At 42.4% G+C, this 22,452-nt stretch overlaps 2 protein-coding genes across 4 annotated transcripts; both read left to right on the top strand.

Moving 5' to 3' along the window:
• Positions 1-5,231: 5,231 nt before the first annotated feature.
• LOC311318772 (DNA excision repair protein ERCC-6-like) lies at positions 5,232-9,638 on the top strand (the record flags this gene model as incomplete). Its single annotated transcript, XM_084450204.1, has 1 exon — positions 5,232-9,638. The coding sequence occupies exon 1, from the start codon at positions 5,541-5,543 to the stop codon at positions 9,636-9,638; it is 4,098 nt and encodes a 1,365-aa protein (XP_084306330.1). The 5' UTR covers positions 5,232-5,540.
• Positions 9,639-10,631: 993 nt separating this feature from the next.
• Positions 10,632-22,344, top strand: acsl4b (acyl-CoA synthetase long chain family member 4b). Of its 3 annotated transcripts, none has more exons than XM_084449895.1 (15): positions 10,632-10,640; positions 14,991-15,224; positions 15,420-15,597; positions 15,702-15,811; positions 15,993-16,131; positions 16,752-16,902; positions 17,168-17,291; positions 17,477-17,548; positions 17,703-17,842; positions 18,062-18,234; positions 19,090-19,164; positions 19,427-19,615; positions 20,127-20,241; positions 20,353-20,510; positions 20,634-22,344. In XM_084449895.1, the coding sequence occupies exons 2-15, from the start codon at positions 14,997-14,999 to the stop codon at positions 20,789-20,791; spliced, it is 2,010 nt and encodes a 669-aa protein (XP_084306021.1). In that variant the 5' UTR covers positions 10,632-10,640; positions 14,991-14,996; the 3' UTR covers positions 20,792-22,344. The 3 variants fall into 3 exon arrangements, with proteins under 3 accessions (XP_084306021.1, XP_084306020.1, XP_084306019.1); XM_084449894.1 differs by lacking the exon at positions 10,632-10,640 and adding an exon at positions 10,680-11,898; XM_084449893.1 differs by lacking the exon at positions 10,632-10,640 and having other exon boundaries at positions 14,009-15,224.
• The last annotated feature ends 108 nt before the right edge of the window (positions 22,345-22,452 follow it).

Below are 22,452 nucleotides of genomic sequence, written 5' to 3'. Positions count from 1 at the left end.
TTATTTCCCCTTTACTACTCCTTTAACCATGCCATAGCTCACACCTCCCCTACATTTGCTGACCACTGTACAGTATATTTGATGATTCACTGTGCAAGTGAATATGAATGCCAAATAATACTTTTTCTTTTTAACTGACAATTAATATGGGCAGCACACTGCCCAATGACTGTGGCTGATCACACTATCCAAATATCCAATCAGTCAACAACTCGCCCAACTATGCCCAACAGTTCAGCACATGAAATACAACCGTATCATTATGTAAAGATAATGCCCATGGATGGATGTGGCTACCTTTATATATATATGCAAAAGTTTTGTTCAAACTCACCAAGTTCTTCAAGTCTGTTGTAGCCTAAGACAAGTGACCTTTTTCTCTGGTGATGTCATGAGAGGTGAGAACATACAAGTGCCGCAAATTTGATTTAGCCTCCTGTCAGAGAGGGAGGGAGAGAGAGAGAGAGAGAGAGAGAGAGAGAGAGAGAGAGAGAGAGAGAGAGAGAGAGAGAGGAGGTGCTATAAGGACATTTGCAGAGTAAATGCTGCAGTAATGAGATTTGTAAAACGTGTGGCTGAAAACGAATGCTGAAGGTGTAAGCTGATATAGCCTAACAAAAATCATATTTTACCTTTTGAATAAGACATTCAGAAGAATCATTCTTTGCGCACCCGGGCAGATGTCGTGCCGGCCACTCTATTACGTGAGATAAACTATGCATACTCTAGCCTCGCGTCACCAGCATGGATGTATTAATAGAACGGTCACCAGTCTCTCCTCGGGGAGGAGAGCCTGGTATCTATTTACTTCACTGCCTTAAGCCCGCCCCATCATCCGGCTCGAGCCTGTAGAGCCCGCCTCCAACATCCGTTTGCTTTATTTTTCCTTAACCGGTAGTTCTCCTCTCATCTTCTTTTACAATCGGTGTTATGCCTGGTGATGATATCGCGAATGTTATCTACTCGAAACTTCACCATGTGCAGCCTACAGTAAAAACATTACAACAACTGTTCGTCTTCCGGTCCAGACTGGATGATTATGCGATGCGTCATCGCGCTTCCGCTCTAGACCGGCGAAACAACACCGAACGAGAAAGACCCCAGACTGCGAGCTGCGTTCTCATTTGCTAATATAATGCGCATGCGTGAAATCGAGTTATTTCATTTGCTTGGATACGTGTGGCGGGGAGAAAAGTTCACATTCAAACATCCACAACCACAAGGGAAACAATGAGCTATGCCAGCTAGACAAATTATTTTGGTAATCTCGAACCCCCCCAAAAACTTCAACAAAGACCATGAATAGCCCAAGGCCCAACGAAGAGCTTCGGATTGTGGAGATGTCGAAGACATTAGAGAAGTAAGTCGTCAACATATTTATGCTAACGGGATTGACGTTGTGCTAGTCTAACATTAGCTAGCTAGTGCTAGCTAGTTAGCACTAACATGATTATGCTGGTTTTCATTGCTGTGGAAAAGTCGGAAAGTTGAAAACGGTTTTAAGGTCTGTAACGTTAGCTACCTCGCATTTGAGGGCACTTTTACGAGGGAAATTGTCTTTAATACTTATCGATTGCTCTTTATTTTCTAAAAATACAGTAAAAACATACACGCCTAAAACAAACAGTAGAATTGTTTCCTCATTGCAAATATATGAGCTGATCACCGTCCATTGCTCTCAGCACGGAACAAGAAAGTCCCGATCTTTGTCACCAGCTCAAATCTCTGCTATCTCTTAAGCACATCGGTGATAGTGGACACCATAGATATGAACATTGCATTGCATGGCTGTCAGAATACTTCAGCAATAACAAGAAGTGCATCCCACGTGCTGACAATCATTTTAGTCATTCAATCATTTACATCTAGCCATGTAGAAAAATATTAGCTCATGTCCTTTGACCAAATGTCGGAGAAATGTACTCTGCCAAGAACACATTTCTTTCGGTATTTACAGGTCAGACATTATATAGCCTACGCTCCATCTTATCATCCTTTCCCGAAGCACTTAATATTAATCCAGTTGACACATTTCTCTCCTTTGACCCATTACCCCGCTGCGCACTGTCCACACTGTACAGAAACATCCTACTGCTGGCATCTACCTCTAGGCAGGATCAAAACGGCCTGGGAACATGATTTGGGGCTTATCTTATCTGACAAACTGTGGGACTCCATCCTGACATCAATACACAAATCTTCACTCTGTGCTAGACACTGTCTAATACAATTTAAGGTAGTTCATAGGGCCCACATATCTAAGGTTAAATTATCTAACATGCATGTATCCTGACATCACCCCCACTTGCGACAAATGCAAAAACAATGATGCCACTCTTATCCACATGTACTGGCTGTGCAGTGCAGAAAAAGACTAGGCTACTAATACTGAAACTAATAAAAATGTAACTAAAACTAAGCATTTTCAAAAAATCTAAACCTACACTGAAATTGAAAACAAAAAGTTCAAACGATATAAAAATAAAAACTAATGAAAAAAGCAAAACTATAACCTTGGACCATGTCAACATCAACCTCCTGGATGAAAATGGGAGACATTGGAGCCTTCTTCCTCTTGAAGTCCACCACAGTCTCCCAGTTTTTTCCTACATTGAGCTGCAAATGATTAGTTTGCACCAAAAAAGTCCTCCATTAGGCCTCTGTATTCCACCTCCTGTCCTCCTCTTACACGTTTGCGATAGCAGTCTACTTCTGCAGATGTCATGTCTCCGAACACTTTTGTTATATGATGTGTTGTGCACAGTTCTGTGGTGATGTTGAGGTGTTCTACTGTTATCTGTTGATACTGCCGCAGCAGCAAAGGGCGAGAGGTAATGTTTTTGGTGGCGTGTGTTTGTTTGTTAGCGGGATTACGCAAACTACCAGACCAATTTTCAAAACTGTGGAAGGTTGTAGCATAGGCCAACATAGAGCCCATTACATTTTGGAGCAGATCCAAATCACAGGGACGGGTCCACGAGCCGCCCACGGCCGGCCATTCACCTCCATTCATTTTTTTTTTACGCTAGGTTTACTCTAAAAGTACCACCCTATTTTTCATGAAACTCAGTGGAGGGGTGTAGCATGGGTCATCTACCAACCCATTAAATTCTGAAGTTGAATCAGGGGGCGGGTCCACGAGCTGCCCAAACACGGCCGGACTGGCCATTCACCTCGACTAATTTTTTGGAATAGGATTATGCAAAAATTACCAGACCGCTTTTCATGAAACTTGGTGGAGGGATGTAACATGGGTCAACTAACAACCCATTCAATTCTGGAGCTACTCCGAATCACAGGGTGGGTCCACGATAAAAACAGAGTGTACAGTATTACTTTTAGGTAGGGATGCACGATGCATCGGCCGAACATCGCCTTATGTTGACTGCCATCATTGGCAAAAAAAAATGGCATTCACTGATGGCAGTGGCCGATGTTTATGTCGCACTTTTGCAAACCAAGCTGCAGATACAGAGAAGATCCATGACGTAGGCCTAAGTTGGCAAGGTGCAGGCTATGTGCCATACTGACATGTAGTTTGCTTTCAAGGCTCAGCTGACTAAATGGAGATGCAATGCGCGCTTGCCGCAGAATGTTTCATTGCAGCTACGCTGTGGATATGTCGTTTTGCTTTGCACAAAAATGTGTAGCCTAATCTTAAAACATACCTAAATAAGAGTGTACTTGCCAAATTTTTTTTGCATCTTTAACTGTGCACCGTTAAATTGAATGAACTTTGTAGTGTTAAATGTTGCTTTTCTCTTTTTGCCCTTAGGTCATTATCACTGAGCACTGAAAAGATGGACACCTACCATAGGTACAGTATCTGAGGAGCTTTATTCTCTTTCTCTCCCTCATTATCTCTCCAGTGTTCATTATATGAGTCTTTAAGTATGAATGTATGGTGTACAAATTTATATCTCACTTGACTGTTGCTACATTTGCACATACCTTAAAAGTGCAATAGGTGGTTTGTGAATACCTGTTGCACTTAATTAAGATTTTGAAAAATGCAACCAACAAAATCCCCGCCCCTCCCTTCAGGCCTCACTCCTCCAAACTGTTGGGGGGGGGGGGGGGGGGTCACTCACTTGGCCGGCAGGTAGATAGGTTGACAGGCAGATAGGTCATCCAATCATTTCATGTTGGCAACTTGGAAATGATTAGACACACTTACAAGACAGACAGATAGATAGATGCAATGTCAAAAGTAGTGGTACGTGTGTGCTAATAGGATAGTTCAAAACATATAATGAGAGGAGGCTGGATAGACACTGGCAATGAGGGCTCTATACGTAAATAAGTCATGTTGTATTCTCCTGAGCTCAAGGGAGGGCCACTTCAATTTTTGGTAGTGTGCTATGATGAGTTCTAAACCCTTCGCCTGTGATGAATCTTAAGGCACTATGATAGATAGGGTCAAGGGACTTTGAGGCTGTGGCATGCATGTACAGGATAAAGAAATGAAACTGCACACTCAAGCTCTTGACGCTGGGTGATTTAATCAGACGTTTCAGCCTAGTAGCGGCCTTTGTCAAAGTCTTACCGCACCCATGGGTGGCACACCTTAAATATGGGTGTCACCATAGTCAAGAATTGGCAGGATGCTTGTATAATCCTTTTCCTACTCCTTGACGAAACAGGATTGGTTTCTTTATAGAAATCCGTTTTTAGGTTTGATTTTGTTTCTTAAATAAGTGATATGGTGGCAGAAGGATGGATTATAGTCTAGCTAGTAGATGTCTAAATACTCCTACACACGTTCTATTTCCATGTTCTGTAGAGTGGTGAGATGTGTCAGTGAAGAATCAGGGCTCTTGTTGGATAAGATCATGAATTTAGTTTTACTGGCATGTAGAACCAGTTTCAGATTTGCTTGTGAGTGCTAAATGGAATTGAAAGCTGATAACAGTCCTGCTACTTCCACAGATTACAGATTTCAGAACACTTAATTTATTGATTGCTATCAGGATGTAATGAGAATTGTAAAAATAAAACTCCCTCTGAGCAAAACCGCCTAGTGCACCTTTAATGCAATTCACAGATAAAAAAAGCAAAAAACAAATCATGAGTTATCTTGAAATCACAACTATTGCAAATCTTAACCATTTAAAAGCTTTGATTACAGTTTCTGCCTGATGTATTTAAAATGCTTTAATGGTGAGGAAATGTGCTTGGTTAAAAAATTGGGACCTATGCCTTTAACGTTATATTTTATATTTTAAAGGTATGTCAAGGATGGAAAAGATGCTGCCAAACAAGGAAACTTATCTAAATCATTGGAACTGTTCAAGTTGGCTCATAATATCCACCCGAATGAAAAACTTCAAATCAGGATCAAGAAAATTCAAGAAGCAATTCAAGTGACTGTAGAGCAGGACTCAGAGAGTGAAGATGAAGAGTTTATTGATGTAAATAACAGTGGTCTACTGCTTTTCAAAGAACTTTATGACAAACTGTATGATCATCAGAAAGAGGGAGTTGCTTTTTTGTATAGTCTTTACAGAGATGGCAGGAAAGGGGGAATCCTTGCTGATGACATGGGCCTAGGAAAGACAATTCAGGTGATCTCATTCCTCTCTGGCATGTATGATGCTGAGCTGGCGAAGCATTCTCTTCTTGTCATGCCAACCTCACTCATCAAAAACTGGACCAAAGAGTTTGCCAAATGGACTCCTGGAATGAGAGTCAAGGAGTTTCATGGTACGAAAATATCAGAACGAAACCGGAACCTGGAGAAGGTTCAAAGGGCAGGTGGTGTTATCATCACTACATATCAAATGCTGATCAACAACTGGGAGCTTCTTGCATCTCACAATGGCCAAGAATTCAAGTGGGATTATGTTATCCTGGATGAGGCACACAAGATCAAAACCACATCAACCAAGACAGCCAAAAGTGCCTATGCTGTACCAGCTAGAAATCGTGCACTTCTGACCGGCACCCCGGTCCAGAATAATCTGAGAGAGATGTGGGCTCTTTTTGATTTTGCTTGTCACGGGTCCCTCCTTGGCACATCCAAGACCTTTAAAACAGAGTATGAAAATCCCATCACCAGAGCAAGGGAGAAGGATGCCACCCCAGGTGAGAAGGCCCTTGGACTCAAGATGTCAGAGAACCTAATGGCCATCATAAAGCCATACTTCTTGAGGAGAACGAAAGCAGAGGTGCAGAGCAAAAAACAAAACACTGCAGCAGCCAGTCAAGATGACTTGGAGTCTGATGACAAGGAAAACAAAGGTGCTATAATGCCAAACCTAACCAGGAAGAATGACCTAATCATCTGGACATACTTGAGCAAGATTCAGGAGGACATCTACAATCAGTTCATATCTCTGGATCATATCAAGGAGCTGCTGATGACCACCAAGTCACCGTTAGCTGAGCTGAATATCCTGAAGAAACTGTGTGACCACCCAAGACTCCTCTCTGCCAGGGCTGTTGCGCAGTTAGGCCTAGAAGAAGGAACGTCTGCAAACCTTCAAGATGATGAAAACGAGTGCGCTGCAAACAGAATTGACAACATAGCGGATGAAACACTGATATCTGAATCTGGGAAGCTGGTGTTTCTTGTTGCCCTTTTGGAGAGGCTCAAGGAAGAAGGCCATCGCACACTTGTTTTCTCACAGTCAAGGAAGATGTTGGACATCATTGAACGGGTTCTGGTCAACAACCATTTCAAGGTATTGAGAGTTGATGGCACCATAATTCACCTCACTGAAAGAGAGCGCCGCATCTCCCTTTTCCAGAACAACAAGCAGTACTCCGTCTTTCTCCTGACCACCCAAGTGGGAGGGGTCGGCATCACACTGACAGCAGCAGACAGAGTGGTTATTTTTGATCCCAGCTGGAATCCAGCCACTGATGCGCAGGCTGTTGACAGGGCCTATCGCATTGGACAAACAGAAAATGTGGTCATATACAGGCTGATCACTTGTGGCACAGTAGAGGAGAAGATATACAGACGGCAGGTTTTCAAAGACTCTCTAATCAGACAGACCACGGGAGACAAGAAAAATCCATTCAGATACTTCAGTAGACAAGATCTGAGAGAACTCTTCACATTGCAGGACACACGATCTTCATCAACACAGCTGCAGCTTCAGTCACTGCACTCCAGACAAAGGTGCACAGACCCTCAACTGGATGAACACATTGCCCATCTTCACACCATGGAGATGTTTGGGATCTCTGATCACGACCTCATGTTCTCTCATGAAGGGGATCACCACGAAGATGCACCTGAGGATCAGGAATCACACCACTACATAGAGAACCGGGTTCAGAAAGCTCAGGAGCTAATGAAAGCTGAGTCAGAGTTGAACACGCAGCTCGCTTACAGTATTGAATCAAACACAGAGCCAGCATGGTTGCGAAAACCAGCACAACAGAACACAATGGGATCAACTGAGAGGAAACCCAAAAATGCCAGGCCCAGTCCCTCCATTCCTAACAATGCCTTTGAGCAGGTTGATCTTACTCAATCTGGGTCTGATGATGAGAACAACATACAGAATCTGAGTGACAAGTTCATTGATCTAGTTGTAGATGAAAAAAATGATGATGAGGAAGATGAGGAACCCACTTCACAAACTCAGAGTGAGGAAAAGCTGCTGAAGATTAACCATGTTTCTCATATAGACCAGTCTCTGGAGGTGGTGACAGATAGTGAATCACTTAGCACTTCTGTTGAAGAGGTGATGGATATGCCGTCAGCACTGAAGAAAACTGATGTTAAACTTGATCTACAATATGCCACCTCCCCCGTTGATCAAGGCAAACAACAAAATCTAAATTCCTTTGCTCAGTTTGAGAACTTGTCATTACACCAAGAATCCTCAATGGACTTGAGAGACTTGCCTGTCAACTCCTTGAAGAATCAAAGACTGTCTATACTCCAGACACCTAACATGAGCACAGGGAGTCCTACAGAAACATCCTCAAAAGTGGAGTCAGAGCTTGAGTGTTTTAAAGGCAACTTCAATTTGCAGCTGGAGGACAGTGATAGTGACATGTTTCCAGAGGAGGATCCTGATCGCCAGAAGGGGAATTCAGGATTCCAGCTGGAGATGGATGACAGTTTCACTGAAGATGAAAACACTGCAGCCAATGGAGCTGTTGAACAGAACGGAGTGAGTGTCAATCACTCCCTTGCCTCAGACACCGACAGGTCTGTGGATGACTCATTTATTACCACTGTCAAGAAAAAGAAAAGGGCAGCAGTCATTTACGACAGTGAGGAGGATGAGGAGAGGTCCCATTTAATGACTTGTGAATTGGATGAGGCCATCAAGAGTTTGGGATCTTCCACACCCAAATCAATAAAAGCTGCATCCACTTCCTTCACTTTCAAGGCCAGGAAAAGCTTTGGAGGGAACACATCTGTTGCCTCTAGACGTTCCCTTGTGGAATCTATAATTGAGGATGTAGAGGACCTTGAAGAAGACATTGAAGATGAAGTGTCAAAGGAGTTCTCGGATAATGTAAGCAATGGAGGAGGGATGACTGAGTCTCATGACGAATCTCTGATGGAGGAGGAGGAACCCAGTGGCGAAACACTCAGCACAGAGAAAGATGATGACAGTGAGGAAGGTGGAAGTGAGTCAATGCATGTTGAAGCATCTGTAACTGAAGATGACTCTAGTGCCCTGGAGGAGTCGACCAATGATGCTGAGCTTGCTTCCAGTGAACAAATGGACCAATGCACCATTGGAAAAGATCGCCAGAAGGGGAATTCAGGATTCCAGCTGGAGATGGATGACAGTTTCACTGAAGATGAAAACACTGCAGCCAATGGAGCTGTTGAACAGAACGGAGTGAGTGTCAATCACTCCCTTGCCTCAGACACCGACAGGTCTGTGGATGACTCATTTATTACCACTGTCAAGAAAAAGAAAAGGGCAGCAGTCATTTACGACAGTGAGGAGGATGAGGAGAGGTCCCATTTAATGACTTGTGAATTGGATGAGGCCATCAAGAGTTTGGGATCTTCCACACCCAAATCAATAAAAGCTGCATCCACTTCCTTCACTTTCAAGGCCAGGAAAAGCTTTGGAGGGAACACATCTGTTGCCTCTAGACGTTCCCTTGTGGAATCTATAATTGAGGATGTAGAGGACCTTGAAGAAGACATTGAAGATGAAGTGTCAAAGGAGTTCTCGGATAATGTAAGCAATGGAGGAGGGATGACTGAGTCTCATGACGAATCTCTGATGGAGGAGGAGGAACCCAGTGGCGAAACACTCAGCACAGAGAAAGATGATGACAGTGAGGAAGGTGGAAGTGAGTCAATGCATGTTGAAGCATCTGTAACTGAAGATGACTCTAGTGCCCTGGAGGAGTCGACCAATGATGCTGAGCTTGCTTCCAGTGAACAAATGGACCAATGCACCATTGGAAAAGATGTCACACTGGAGAAAGCTGAAAGCATAAAGAACCTAGATTCTTCATCTGTGACCGAGGGGAAGACATATGAATCTCTTGTGAAAATGGGAAAACAATGTTACACCGATGGCAAACTCGATGATGCCCTAAGGTTCTTTTTGAGTGCGATAGACATTAAAAGTGGTGATCCTGAAATTCAACTAATGACAATTCAACTCTACCGCCAGCTAAATCAGAGAGTAGTCCTAAAGTAGGCCTCTGAAACAGTGTCAGTGTCTTGTTTATCTAGAAGCAGTTACTGGGTCAGGCTCTTGGTGGAGCACTTATAAGACATTCCAGATGTTCCTCCCATAGGGGTTTCGTTGCATGTATAGCTGTATAATATCTGTTCACATTTGTGCAGTTGTGTTTCCTGCATTCAGATAGTGAAGAATAAAAAAACATTTGTGTGGGAAGGAACACAACAGGTTCATGTGGGGTTCAATATTTTAAGCCTTGTTCTTGCCCAGCCATACAGATTGGTGATTTTTGCACATCTTGAAATTGTTCAGCCACAGTATGATTACATTTTGTCTGTATAAATATTGGTAACTGTATTAAATTCACAATTGAAATTTAAAAATATTCTTCAGATGCATTTGTGTACAACTCAATTACCATTATATTTTCTGTTGTAGACTTGCATTTTGTAACAGTCTATCAGTTGGTTGTTGTTAACGGGGTCTGTCACTTGGTGGAGCACTAGGCCCAATCATACAATATTTAAATGTTCCAGTTCGAGTCGACCATAGCTGAATCTGCTCAAAATTTGTATTTTAACTTTGCCGTTAAAGAGACCGTTGATCTGTTGTGTTACTTGAAAACATTACAATCCTCCCTTTGGGTTCAGCACATATGCTGTGTAATGTTAATGTGTAGTTGTGTCTCCTGCAATCAAATATTGAAAAAAAACATTCGCTTGGGAATAAAATGCAAAATAATTGAATGTGGGTGTTGTCTTTTCTGCGTTTTTCTTACCCAACCATACAGATTGGTCATTTTACATTGCAACATTTGTAAATCATGACATATTTCATCATCACGGTAGATGGACTATTGCTAGAGAAACCTTTTCCCCGAAACCTCGATGGATTTGATGCAGCTTCGACGTGCATTGGCTGAGAGAAATGGACTCATATGACGCAAAGTTACCGGATTGTCTCTTCTCCGCTGGAGGTTACTATCGGACATTCATCCTTCTACCGAGGTCTATTGAGGTAAGGATGGAAAGCTAACTAGCAAACCGTACGATTGAAGATGCATGAAGCTGGTAAACTGTTTTATGTCTTTGTCATGTTTGTGTCCTTTTTTGGTAGTTAAATTCTCAGCTATATTTCCTAGCTAATGACTAGCAGACTCGTGCGGCTGGCCATCAAGTTAGCTAGCTCTAGCTAGACATAACGTTACTGTTTGCTAGCAATTCAAAGTTAGCAAGAAACAGGATTAGCTACCAGGTCCGATATTTTATCCAACGATAGATAATGTTAGCTGGTAGTCTTGTCTATTTTGAAGTTGACGCGAGGCATTTTGTTTTTATTGGCGATATAACGTTTCCACACCCTTTCATGAGCTAAATAAGTTAACAGTTACGTGACTGTTTAAATATTATATTTGAGCGTTACAGGTTCGCTCAGAAAGGCTTACTTAAGACCAAACATTAGCTATAATACGCTTTTTAAAATATGCGTTTTGGGGATATGGCGTAATTTTTGAGTGCCTTATTAAAACATTGTCAGTTTATTTTTTGGGCTTAAAATTAACCACAGTAGGCCTATAGTATTCGTTGTACTAGCCATTCAAGTGTCGGCAACCTGGCTGGCAAGTTCGCTTGATGCCCATAGCCTAATTCAAATAGGCCTGGTCGTCATTACATTTAACCTACATTTAAGTGTCAGACCGTTAAGCAGATGTTAGTATCTTATCTCAGTCTGTCACTTACACGCCTACATAGTCAGTATGTCTTAAGTAAAGAACAAATTAGTCATTTACCTCTCCCTACAGGGGGTGGCCTCTGATTGAAAGGTGACTTGGCCTGAAAGCAATGAGAGGAATTCGTACAGCTAATAGATAACCTATTTATGTCTTAATATATTTTGCATCTGCTCCAAAACTGGATGAAACGTCATTCCTTGTGTAGTTGTGGGAGGCTGAGTGAGGAGCCAGCTGTGTTTATTACAGCTGGATATGTTGGGCTGTGGAAACATAAGCACACTGACAGGATCATGAGTCACTGCAGTACCAGGTACAGAGCTTTGAGCGGCGGTTGTGAGTTTAGATGACTGCTGTAGAGAGGAACTCCATCACTTCCTGTTGAAAGCACATGTGGGCGTTGTGAGGCCTATATATTCTGAAAGAGAGCAGTCCAGAAACCAGAAGAGCGAGAAACAAGAGCTATTGAGCGCCTGTGCTGAAGTAATATTAAGAAGTATTCACTGAAAGAAGAAGGTTTTACCTCTAGTGTGCGAACCTCAGAAGGTAAGGATACACTTATTGAAAAATGCCACGTACCAGGCTCAACCTGATGGACTATATTCAGAGTAATGACATCAGTAGTTAGGAAAATGATGGAGAATATGATATTTTGAATGGAATCGATTTTCCTAATGTAGCTAGGCTATATTGTCTTTCTGACCATAAAGATGTATGGAAGGAATATGTATGTCCTCTTGATTCCTGCTAGTCTCCTGCTGGTGTGTGTAGTAGTAAGGCTAAATGGGATTGGGCAGATCAGAGGCACATGAGTACTGTAAGCCACTTGCATACAGCATCCTGTGTACTAAAGCTCTTCAGCCTTCATTAAATATGTAGGCTGCTGGACGGCATCAGTATTTTTCTGAGTGTATTGTCGAAATGCTTGTAACATGTTGCCTCGAGAAAGGAATAATTTGGGGTTTTCATATTTAATGTCCGAGACGGATAAAGAAAGGTGAGATAATGATCATGTCAGTTCATTTTGAGATGGATGTTATGGTCATATGTTGGTGTTGTTTTCTTCTAATTTGGATCAAAATTTTCTAACCTTAGAGAGCGAGTTCTACAGTCAAATAACTTTTTTGTTGCTTTGTGGCTTAAATGCCTCCACTTAGCACAAGTAATTATTTTTAGTGATGTTATGAGTCCCAATTCCATGAACGCTAAAACCTTTCTAAAACCTTTTGTATCTCTGTGAAGATAACTTGTCTGTTTCCAAGTTGCTCAATACTTTGTCATTAGTTTTACTGGAAACCTTAGGAGAAACCAGCATTCTTTGTGTGTGTGTGTGTGTGTGTATATATGTATGCGTGGCTAGTTCATGGATTTTTTAAATCATTTTTGTTTTGCCATTTGCTTAACTGACTTCCTAACCATTCTGCTGAGGTCTGCTCTGCTGTCTTCATGCATCTGCCTCTTATTTGCATAGCTTTTGCTCTCTAAAGGACACTTTAATAACCCAATTAATGCGGTTCTTGTTATTTCTACCCATCATGTGATAGCAAGAGTGTTAAATGCTAAATGGACTGCACTTATATATAGCGCTGTTATCCAAAGCGCTTTACAATGGTCTCTCATTCACCCATGCACACACACATGCCCAGGGACACTTCGACATGTGGACAAGAGGAGTCGGGATTTGAACCACCAACCCTGCGGTCATTGTACGATCCGCTCTATCTCTGAGCCAGAGCTGTCCCTTTAGACAAAACCCCTGTTGATAAGAGAACTGCCAGACAGATAAGTGGTTAAACACAGATATTCTCAGTGCAGTGATACAGAAGTGGTAAATGCCTCAGATGCTTCCATGAGCAACAATAAAAAGTACTGAACTCTGTTTGTTTAGTTTATTAAAGGAGTAGTAAAGGGAAAATGCATGTTTAGCCCTGTTTTAAGGTTACTTATGATCATATACAATGGTTCAGATCAAAACGTTGACAGAACTAGCACTTTTGAGAAAGTCTGATAATTGCTCTACCACCTCTTAGGTCATACAATGGATGTGGGTGGGCACCTTGAAAAATCATTCAAAAACATGTTTAACTCTTGATTTCAAATACAAGAAGCTCACTGAGGGGGTAATTGGTGTCCGTTGGTGTTCTGACATCAAATTCGCCGCAAAGTATGAATCCTGTAGGATTTTATTTATCATTTTATGAAATCCATTGACTTGTATTGAAGCGACCGTTGTAGATGTGTAGATCAATCCGCAGAGGGGATTCAGGAAGCGGAACTACTGTTATTGTTTATGTTGCTAGGCTATCTAGTTTGCGGAAGTTTACACACGTATGTGCTACGACTAAATAGTTATATGCTAAATATTTTTAAAACCTTAATCTGAAACCTTTCCAGATGAACTACAATCTTACTTTATGGCGAATTATATGTCAGAACGCCAACTAACACCTCGGTGAGTTTCTTGTCTTTGAAATTGAGAGTTTAACATGTTTTTTGAATGATTTTTCAAGGTGTCCAGCCACATCCATTGTATGACCAAAACGGTGGTAGAGCAATTATAAGACTTTCTCAAAAGTGCTAGTTTTGTCAACGTTTTGATCTGAACCATTGTATATGATCATAAGTAACCTTAAAACAGGGCTAAACATGCATTTTCCCTTTACTACTCCTTTAAGGATCCCCTTTAGTTGTTACCTCAGTAACAACTGTACTTCCTGGGGTACACAACTACTCTTCCTGGGGTTTGTGTTAGTCACGTAGGCAAGGCAAGTTTATTTGTATAGCACATTTCAGCAACAAGGAAATTCAAAGTGCTTTACATGAGACATTAAAAGCATCAAGACAAAGTGCAACACATATATAAAACGAAATGCAAAAAGACATTTAAAACAAAATGCAGGAAAAATAAAATACAGGAATAAAAGTGACAGTGCAGTGTATAAATTAATAATTATTTGATTTAATAAAAAGCAGCAGCAAAAATAAAAGTCTTCAGTGAATTGATTTAAAAGAACTGAGAGTTGCAGCAGACCTGCAGTTTTCTGGAAGTTTGTTCCAGATATGTGGAGCATAAAAACTGAACGCTGCTTCTCCATGTTTTGTTTTAACTCTGGGGACGGAAAGAAGGCCTGTGCCAGACGCCCTGAGAGGTCTGGATGGTTCATAACATAGCAGCAGATCAGAAATATATGTACCAGCGATTTTCCATTTCAGATAGCATTTCTGCCTTTCTATTCTGGGAATCTTAACTTCTGTCTGTAGATCTACACAATGACTAACATTCTTTCCTCTATTTCTCTCCATTTTGTCTTCCTCTTCTCTGCACAACAATGCTCCACAGATCCCGCTGCCTATAGAGCTAGCAACATCACAGACCTTTCACGTTAAAGGCTTTTCATTAAACTGTCGGGGTGCATGTCCTGCTCGCTACCTTTCTACAACCTCAGCGCTAACTGCGCTAACTGATCTCCTTGAAGCACAGTCTCTTCCTGCAAATCTTTTTCTCTGCCCCCCCACCGACCATGGGCTTCAAGCTAGACATGCATTATTTAGTCTTCTCCCCTGTGTATCTGATGATGTGGCTGTACACGCTCATCACCTTTATCCCGTGGTATTTCCTCACTGACGCTGGGAAAAAGAAAACCATGGCCAAGAGAGAAAAAGCCAAGTCCACCACAGGCAAAGCAGAGGGGCCCTATCGCTCTGTGGAGCACTTTGACTCTCTGGCACGGGAGGACTTTGAGGGCAAAGACACTCTCGACAAGCTCTTTGAACATGCAGTGCAGCGCTTCGGGAAAGCAGACTGTCTAGGCACCAGGGAGATGCTGAGCGAGGAGAACGAGACCCAATCCAACGGCAAGATCTTTAAGAAGGTACGCAGTGCTCAAGCATGCTCAAGTCTCACTTGCATCCAGCTGGGAGCTATTTTATGGTAGTATGTCCTCCAGCAAGTTAGTCATATGATATGACTGTAAGCCCACACAGTGTAAGCTCATACAGTAGCTAGCTGTATCAGTGCAGCTGTTGTAGTCCAGCCCGGCCCATGGTACCTGTGTGTTGCCTTGCAGTTGATCCTGGGGGAGTACAGGTGGCTCTCCTACGATGATGTGGACCAGATCATCAGCCACCTAGGGAGTGGACTAGCAGCACTGGGCCAGCAGCCCAAGAGCACTATCGCCATCTTCTGTGAGACACGCGCCGAGTGGTTGATCACGGCACAGGCCTGCTTCAGACGCAACTTCCCATGTAGGCATCAGCTTTTCCATTACACCGACCATATGGAATATTCTGGAAGTGTTGTGTTGACATGTAAGCCTGTGCTGATGAATCATGTTTTTACACTGTTGCAGTGGTGACCTTGTACGCCACACTGGGGGAGGAGGCTGTGGCCTATGGGCTGAATGAGAGCGGAGCCACTCACCTCATTACGAGTGCCGAGCTGCTGGAGACCAAACTCAAGGTATGACACAAGATGACCACCTCGGTTAATAAGAAAAATATTTAAAACTAGCTCTGTAAAAATGTGGGAACAAAACAATTTGTTCTTGGGTGTGGTGGAACAGCAACATTTTAGTGGTATCTTCAAAGCCAACGAAAGATATTTCAACTCACAATGTTTTGTCTGTCCTTGTCCTGTGCAGAATGTTATACCAGAGATTCGCAATCTCAAGCATATCATTTACGTGGACAAGAAGACTGTCAGCAGGACAGGCTACCCAGACGGCCTCCAGATCCACAGCATGCAGGCAGTACAGGAGCTGGGTGCCAAACCTGAGAACTGTGCGTGAAAACCATGGATGTATTAATAGAACTGGATGCGGTGACTACGTTGACGCCTCGTTCTTGAGAGTGAAGCTTTTTGAACAGGGCCACCGACCCCTTTTGACATGCGCAGTTGTGTTTTCTCGCGTCACAGGCATGCGCAGTTGTGCTTTTCTCATGTTTTAACCACGTGATTTGTTGACCCGGCCGCATCCACAAAGTTTACACGTTCATGTGGATTTTTAATGCGCGTTCACTGCTCTCCCCGCTGTATTGCATGTCCCTGCATTAGCATTGTTAAGTAATAAAAACATAATGCAAATAATAATTGCTTGGTGCAAACTGTTCGTGAACGCGGTGGGGTCTGAGAAAAGCATAACTGCGCATGTCAAAAGGGGTCGATTTGGCAAGATGATCAAACTGTTTGGCAAGAAGTTTTATCAAAATGTTTCAGGAAGTAAATCGCAGCCTGGCCCCTTGGTGAAAACACACCAACACTACTACGCCTGTACAAAAACGCACATCACTTTACGCAATGGAAACAATACCATTGGACAGATACGATACCTGATTACAGGGACATAGTCTAAGATATGAAGCTGCTGCTCAAGTGACGCGTGTTCCTCTCCACCTAACAGTGGCCGCTGAGGTGCAGCGGCCCCAGCCCGCGGACCTTGCCGTCGTCATGTACACCAGCGGCTCCACGGGACGACCCAAAGGCGTCATGATCATCCACAGCAACCTGATCGCTGGCATGACGGGCCAGTGTGAGAGGATCCCTTGTCTGGGGTGAGAGCATCTACTACGGCCAGGTCTTAACACTGCTCACATACTGGTGGCAGACAAAGCAAGTCACTTCAGTCTACAATTGAAATCTTCACATCACAACAGCATCCCATGACTCAGGGACTCATGTGCTTCTCCTGCCGAACTTAATGCAATGAGCTGATTTTGTATGGAAAATGCCAAACTGTCGTGTGCTCTGAGGTCCGAGAGAATCGATGTCAATCTCTTATTCTAACTGTCTTTTTTTATATTTCCATCTATTCTGCAGGCCTAGCGACACATACATTGGGTACTTGCCCCTGGCCCATGTGCTGGAGATGACTGCAGAGATCTCCTGTATAACGTACGGCTGCAGGATTGGCTACTCATCACCACAAACTCTCTCTGACCAGGTACTGGAGCCTCTGTACTCTTCAAGCATCAGTTCAGCCATCATTCAGTCAATTCATCATCAGTTCATTTCATTTTTTTGATGTAAACAAAGATCTATATCAAACCAATGGATCCTTTATCTTTTGGGGTTGAGTGGGTATAGGTTGTTGATCTCACAGCTAATCTTAATCCTTCTCCCCATCAGTCAACCAAGATCAAGAAGGGCAGTAAGGGAGACTGCTCTGTGCTGAGGCCAACACTGATGGCAGGCGTGCCGGTAAGAATATTTCCTAGAGACTGTAAGAAGCCATGTTACCTGTAAGTGGTGTTGAGTGACCTAGACGGCCTGATTATTATGACGAGTAGTGAGTGTATATAGAGATAAAGAGTGGAACAAGACGAACCTGATAAATTATGGTGTAATCTGTCAGGAAATATTGGACCGCATATACAAGAATGTGATGAACAAGGTCCAGGAGATGAACTATGTACAGAGGACTCTCTTCAAGCTGGGCTACAACTACAAACTGGAGCAGATCAAGATGGGCTACGATGCCCCACTCTGCAACCTGTAAGTGCACTCTACTGACGGAACTAATCTTAACGCCATGAATATAAATACACAGATGTTATCGGTATGTGAAGACAGACATGTTGATAAATGTCAGTACATAAAAACAGAGACATTGACTTATCTGACTGATAGAGAGTGTGTGTTTGTCTTTTGATGCGAGCAGCAGGGTCTTATCAGTGGAACTGCATTACTAACTGGGTGAACTTTGTCCTCCAGACTTCTGTTTAAGAAGGTGAAAGCTCTGCTGGGAGGAAACATCCGGATGATGTTGTCAGGAGGGGCGCCTCTGTCCTCCGCCACCCAGCGCTTCATGAACATCTGCTTCTGCTGCCCAGTGGGCCAGGGCTACGGCCTGACGGAGACCTGCGGAGCAGGCACCATTACTGAGGGTGAGGCGGTCATGGCCTGCTAGGGACCCTAAGCTCACTCACTATGCATGGAGGTGGCTATATTACAGGGATAGATCAAATGCTCCTAATACTTGAGGAGGAATGTGCACAGGTTCCTGAAGAAGAATCCTGCATCTTTTGAGAATACTCACTGCAGTGGTAGGAAATTGGCTAATAACTATTTAAGCATGGTAATTGTGGGCCTTAGCCCAGACCATGGTGATATAATCAGCATAGAAGCTCAGGTGAGTGGGTCTGTTCAAGCTGCAACCTGTTAGAAATGCAGTGGTGTAGGATTGTGGTCACAGGAAAGCCAGTAGGAGGTGTTAAATGTCATACATAGCGTTGTCTGTCTATGGCATTTGGCAGACTGCTAGCCAGAAAAAGAGACTTCGCCTGTGTTTGTATCAGTATGGAAGGATATGGTATAAAAATTAAGTTTAGAGCACAGACAACATTTTCTTAGAATGGCACATCAGTATTAGCTAGTGAAAAACAAATGTAACATTATCTTTAACCATTTCGTTATATCCTTAGCTGCAAGGACTTAAAATTTACTGAAATCCACATGACTTGTAAATGTGAGCCAGAGTACTTTAAAAAGCTACTAAAAGTGTAATCTTTCCCTGTCCCAGGCTCCAGTTACAGAGATGAATAGAACTCTGTGCCCTTTCTATAGAAACATACTGTAAAGTAGAGATGTGGGAATTGCTCTGTCAGACCTGTTTGCCTAGTTTGATCAAATACAATCTGTATCCTCATATAACAAACCGTAATGAGGCCACTGCAACCATTTTCATGATCATGAACTCCCTGAAGTCTGTCTTTACCCGCGGGTTGGTTCTTTGTCCTCAGTGGCAGACTACAGCACTGGGAGAGTAGGAGCCCCCCTCATCTGCTGTGAGATTAAGCTAAGAGACTGGGTGGAAGGTAAGAGATGGAAACCTTTGAACTGTGTGTGTGCGTGCGTGCGTGTGCACATTCTCTCCTGGGAGGCAGGTGGAAGTACTGGGCCTTATATCATCTGTCAGATGCTGCTGTACAGCTTTGCAAATTTTACCTATTTTTGCATGTGGCTGTCCTATGTGCTTCCATTAGTTTCCTATTAGTTTGAAGGGCATCTGCTCTTGCTACACAATGCGTCTGTTGTACACGACACTCCTTATTCAAAGCCTGTCATTGTTTTCATGAGGTGGATACACAAGCCAGGACCAGCCCTACCCTCGAGGTGAGATCATGATTGGTGGGCACAATGTCTCCATGGGTTACTACAAGAGCGAGCACCTGAATGATGACTTTGTGGTGGATGACAATAACCAGAGGTGGTTCTGTACTGGGGATGTGGGAGAGATCCACCCAGATGGCTGTCTACAAATTGTGGGTGAGTGGTTGATAGGTGCTGCACATCACCATCAAACACATCATTTACGTGGGCACAAATGGCGGTTTTAGATATTCCTGTCACTATTGTGATGGTTAACAGATTAGGCTACTTGTGGTTCTCACATCTGTTTGCAAAAGGTAGTCTACTCTTCTCACTGATCCTCTGTTGTGTGCTGCCCGACTAGCTCAGTCGGTAGAGAATGTTAGGCACAGCTAAGCATTTCATTGTACCTGGTACCTGTATAAACCACAATATAAGGGTCAATGACGTATAATGTGTCATGTCATTCAGTACAACGCAGAGTGCCCCCTTGAAAAAAGAAAAAAAAATGCTGATTTTTTCAATGACAAGTTTATATATCCATGCGTAGACTGGCAGAAATATAACCACCAAGAAAAAATGACATTTTATTTTGAATACCACTTTTTTTGTTTTACTAAAAAAAACTGTAACACTGAATGACATTAGACGTCATTGACCCATAAAGCACGTTATTCCATTTCCACAGACCGTAAGAAAGACCTGGTGAAACTGCAGGCTGGAGAGTATGTATCGCTGGGAAAGGTGGAGTCTGCATTGAAGAACTGCCCCCTAATTGACAACATCTGTGCATACGCAAACAGGTACATTTCAGAAGTGGCATACTGTAACAAGCAGAGAGATATTCTCTGTCTGCTCTTGTCTGCTGTTGGTTTGAATACTGTAAGTATGATATCATCCTCTTCTCTTTCCAGTGAGCAGAACTACGTGATCAGCTTTGTGGTGCCCAATCAGAAGCAGTTAACGGCTCTGGCCATTAAGAATGGCATCACCAGTTCCTGGGAGGAGATCTGTAACCAGCCAGCTATGGAGAAGGAGGTCCTGAAGGCCATCAAAGAGGCTGCTGCTTCAAGTAAGGTTCAATTCTACCCAGTAACGCATGCTATCAACCAGATCATATAGCGTACAGTATTCAAGAGCAGACACTTTATTCAGTGTGTAGAGCCTGTTGTCACCATTGCGTTCCTTCTATCAGTTAAGCTGCAGCGTTTTGAGATCCCGGTCAAAGTTCGTCTGAGTCCGGAGCCCTGGACTCCTGAGACAGGCCTGGTGACAGACGCATTCAAACTGAAGAGGATGGAGTTGAAGAACCACTATCTCACTGACATTGAGAGAATGTACGGAGGGAAGTAGAGCCACCGTCCAACCAAAAGAATGGTCTTGTTACGTGTATGTGTGCGTGTGTGTGTGTGACACACAGTGTGAGAGCACACTAGTGACATTTGAATGGTATGCTGTATAATTTGTGAAATTATGGATGTTTGTTAAATTCAACACAAGCGTTCAGCTGGTTACAACAACTTGTGTAGATAACGGTTCATTCTTGCAAAACTGCCATTTGAATGCAAGTCTTTGTATCTTGTAACTTGCCTTTGAAACGTATTATGAAATGTCTGTAAATACTGTGATTTGTGTGCCTGTCAAATGGAGATTGGTGTCATTTTAATGTGTAGGTTTCATTGATGGTTTGCAAACCAGCTGTTAAACCTGCCCAGCAAAGTGTGATGGAAAGACATCATTTTACTGCCCCCTAGTGAGGAAGCTTTTACAGTTAAGCTTTTAATGGCAGGTCCATTACAATCTGCATTTGACCATAATGACTCCTCCATCACATTCCGAGTACAACTAGGTCTCAACTCTTCTATCACCACCAGTGCTCGTGTTGAATCACTTGATGTAATGTTTGTTTTGGAAGCTCTTCCTACATGATACTGTTCATGTTTTTGTTCAGTTGTAGATTATTAGGGTACTGGATTTTTGATATTGTAAATATTGGGCAGGTTGATGTACAGTTATGGTGGATATCCCTTTAGCTATTTGTTAGTGCTGGTATCTGTTCCTACATTCACTATACTATGGAATACTTATACTTTATAAAATCCCCTCTCGTTCTGTTTGTACAATATTCATAGACTCTAGATTTATGGTGTTACATGAATTGCGTTGTCTGGGTATGCTAAATGAGTAATCTGTAAATTACAACACAGTTTGTGGAGCTGTTACACAATTTAATATGTTGCCCATAGAACTTTTGTCAATATTAAATACTCTTAACTATGTTTTACAGTACATGATGCATTACTTAGTTGTTTGATTAAGAATACAGTGGTGGGGAACTTGAATGTAAAGATTTTCTATGTACACTGTTATAAGGTCATTTAAGACTGAGCCATTTTACTATATGGAGATGAATTTGATACTAGTTTAAGGGTCTTAATTGTGCTTCATGAAACTGGAACGTTGTGTGCTTCTACAGCATTCTGTAGCTGTTGCAGATAAATGGATCTGGGAATCTTGGAGTAAGAAGAGTGAATTGTTCAATTGAAATTTGTTTATCAATGCCAAAATGTGATAAGAATATTAGTACTGTAAAGTAAATTAAATGTTTGACCCAAGCTCACAATTTTGCACATATCTGTAATGGCCAGCACAGTCGTGTAAAAGAAGCCACTTTATTTTTTGGTCTAAATGTATCAGAATTATACAATTGTTTACAGATGTTTTGGTTTGTATTTTTTTTTTTATTCTCAGGGTCTCCACTAAAAATGCGACAACAGTAATATTTATTCTGAGGCCAATACTTCATTAGTTTGTTTCTGAGGTTTTGTCAGCTGATTTACAGTGTATTATTTATTCAGAGCTGTTAATGTCTGTGGAACAACATGTGATATGTAATGGGCATACTTTCTTCTTATGGCTATATATATTTTTTATATGAATAAAGAATATTAAAGCGTCCTGCCCTCTGTTTAATGTTTTAACTGTATCTTCTATTGATTTAGGCTGTCATTGTA

The sequence above is a fragment of the Borostomias antarcticus genome, assembly GCF_949987555.1.
Source record: "Borostomias antarcticus genome assembly, chromosome: 15".
Classification (NCBI taxonomy): domain Eukaryota; kingdom Metazoa; phylum Chordata; class Actinopteri; order Stomiiformes; family Stomiidae; genus Borostomias; species Borostomias antarcticus.
The sequence above is the reverse complement of the archived record's forward strand: the minus strand, read 5'-3'. Positions and strand labels throughout refer to the sequence as shown.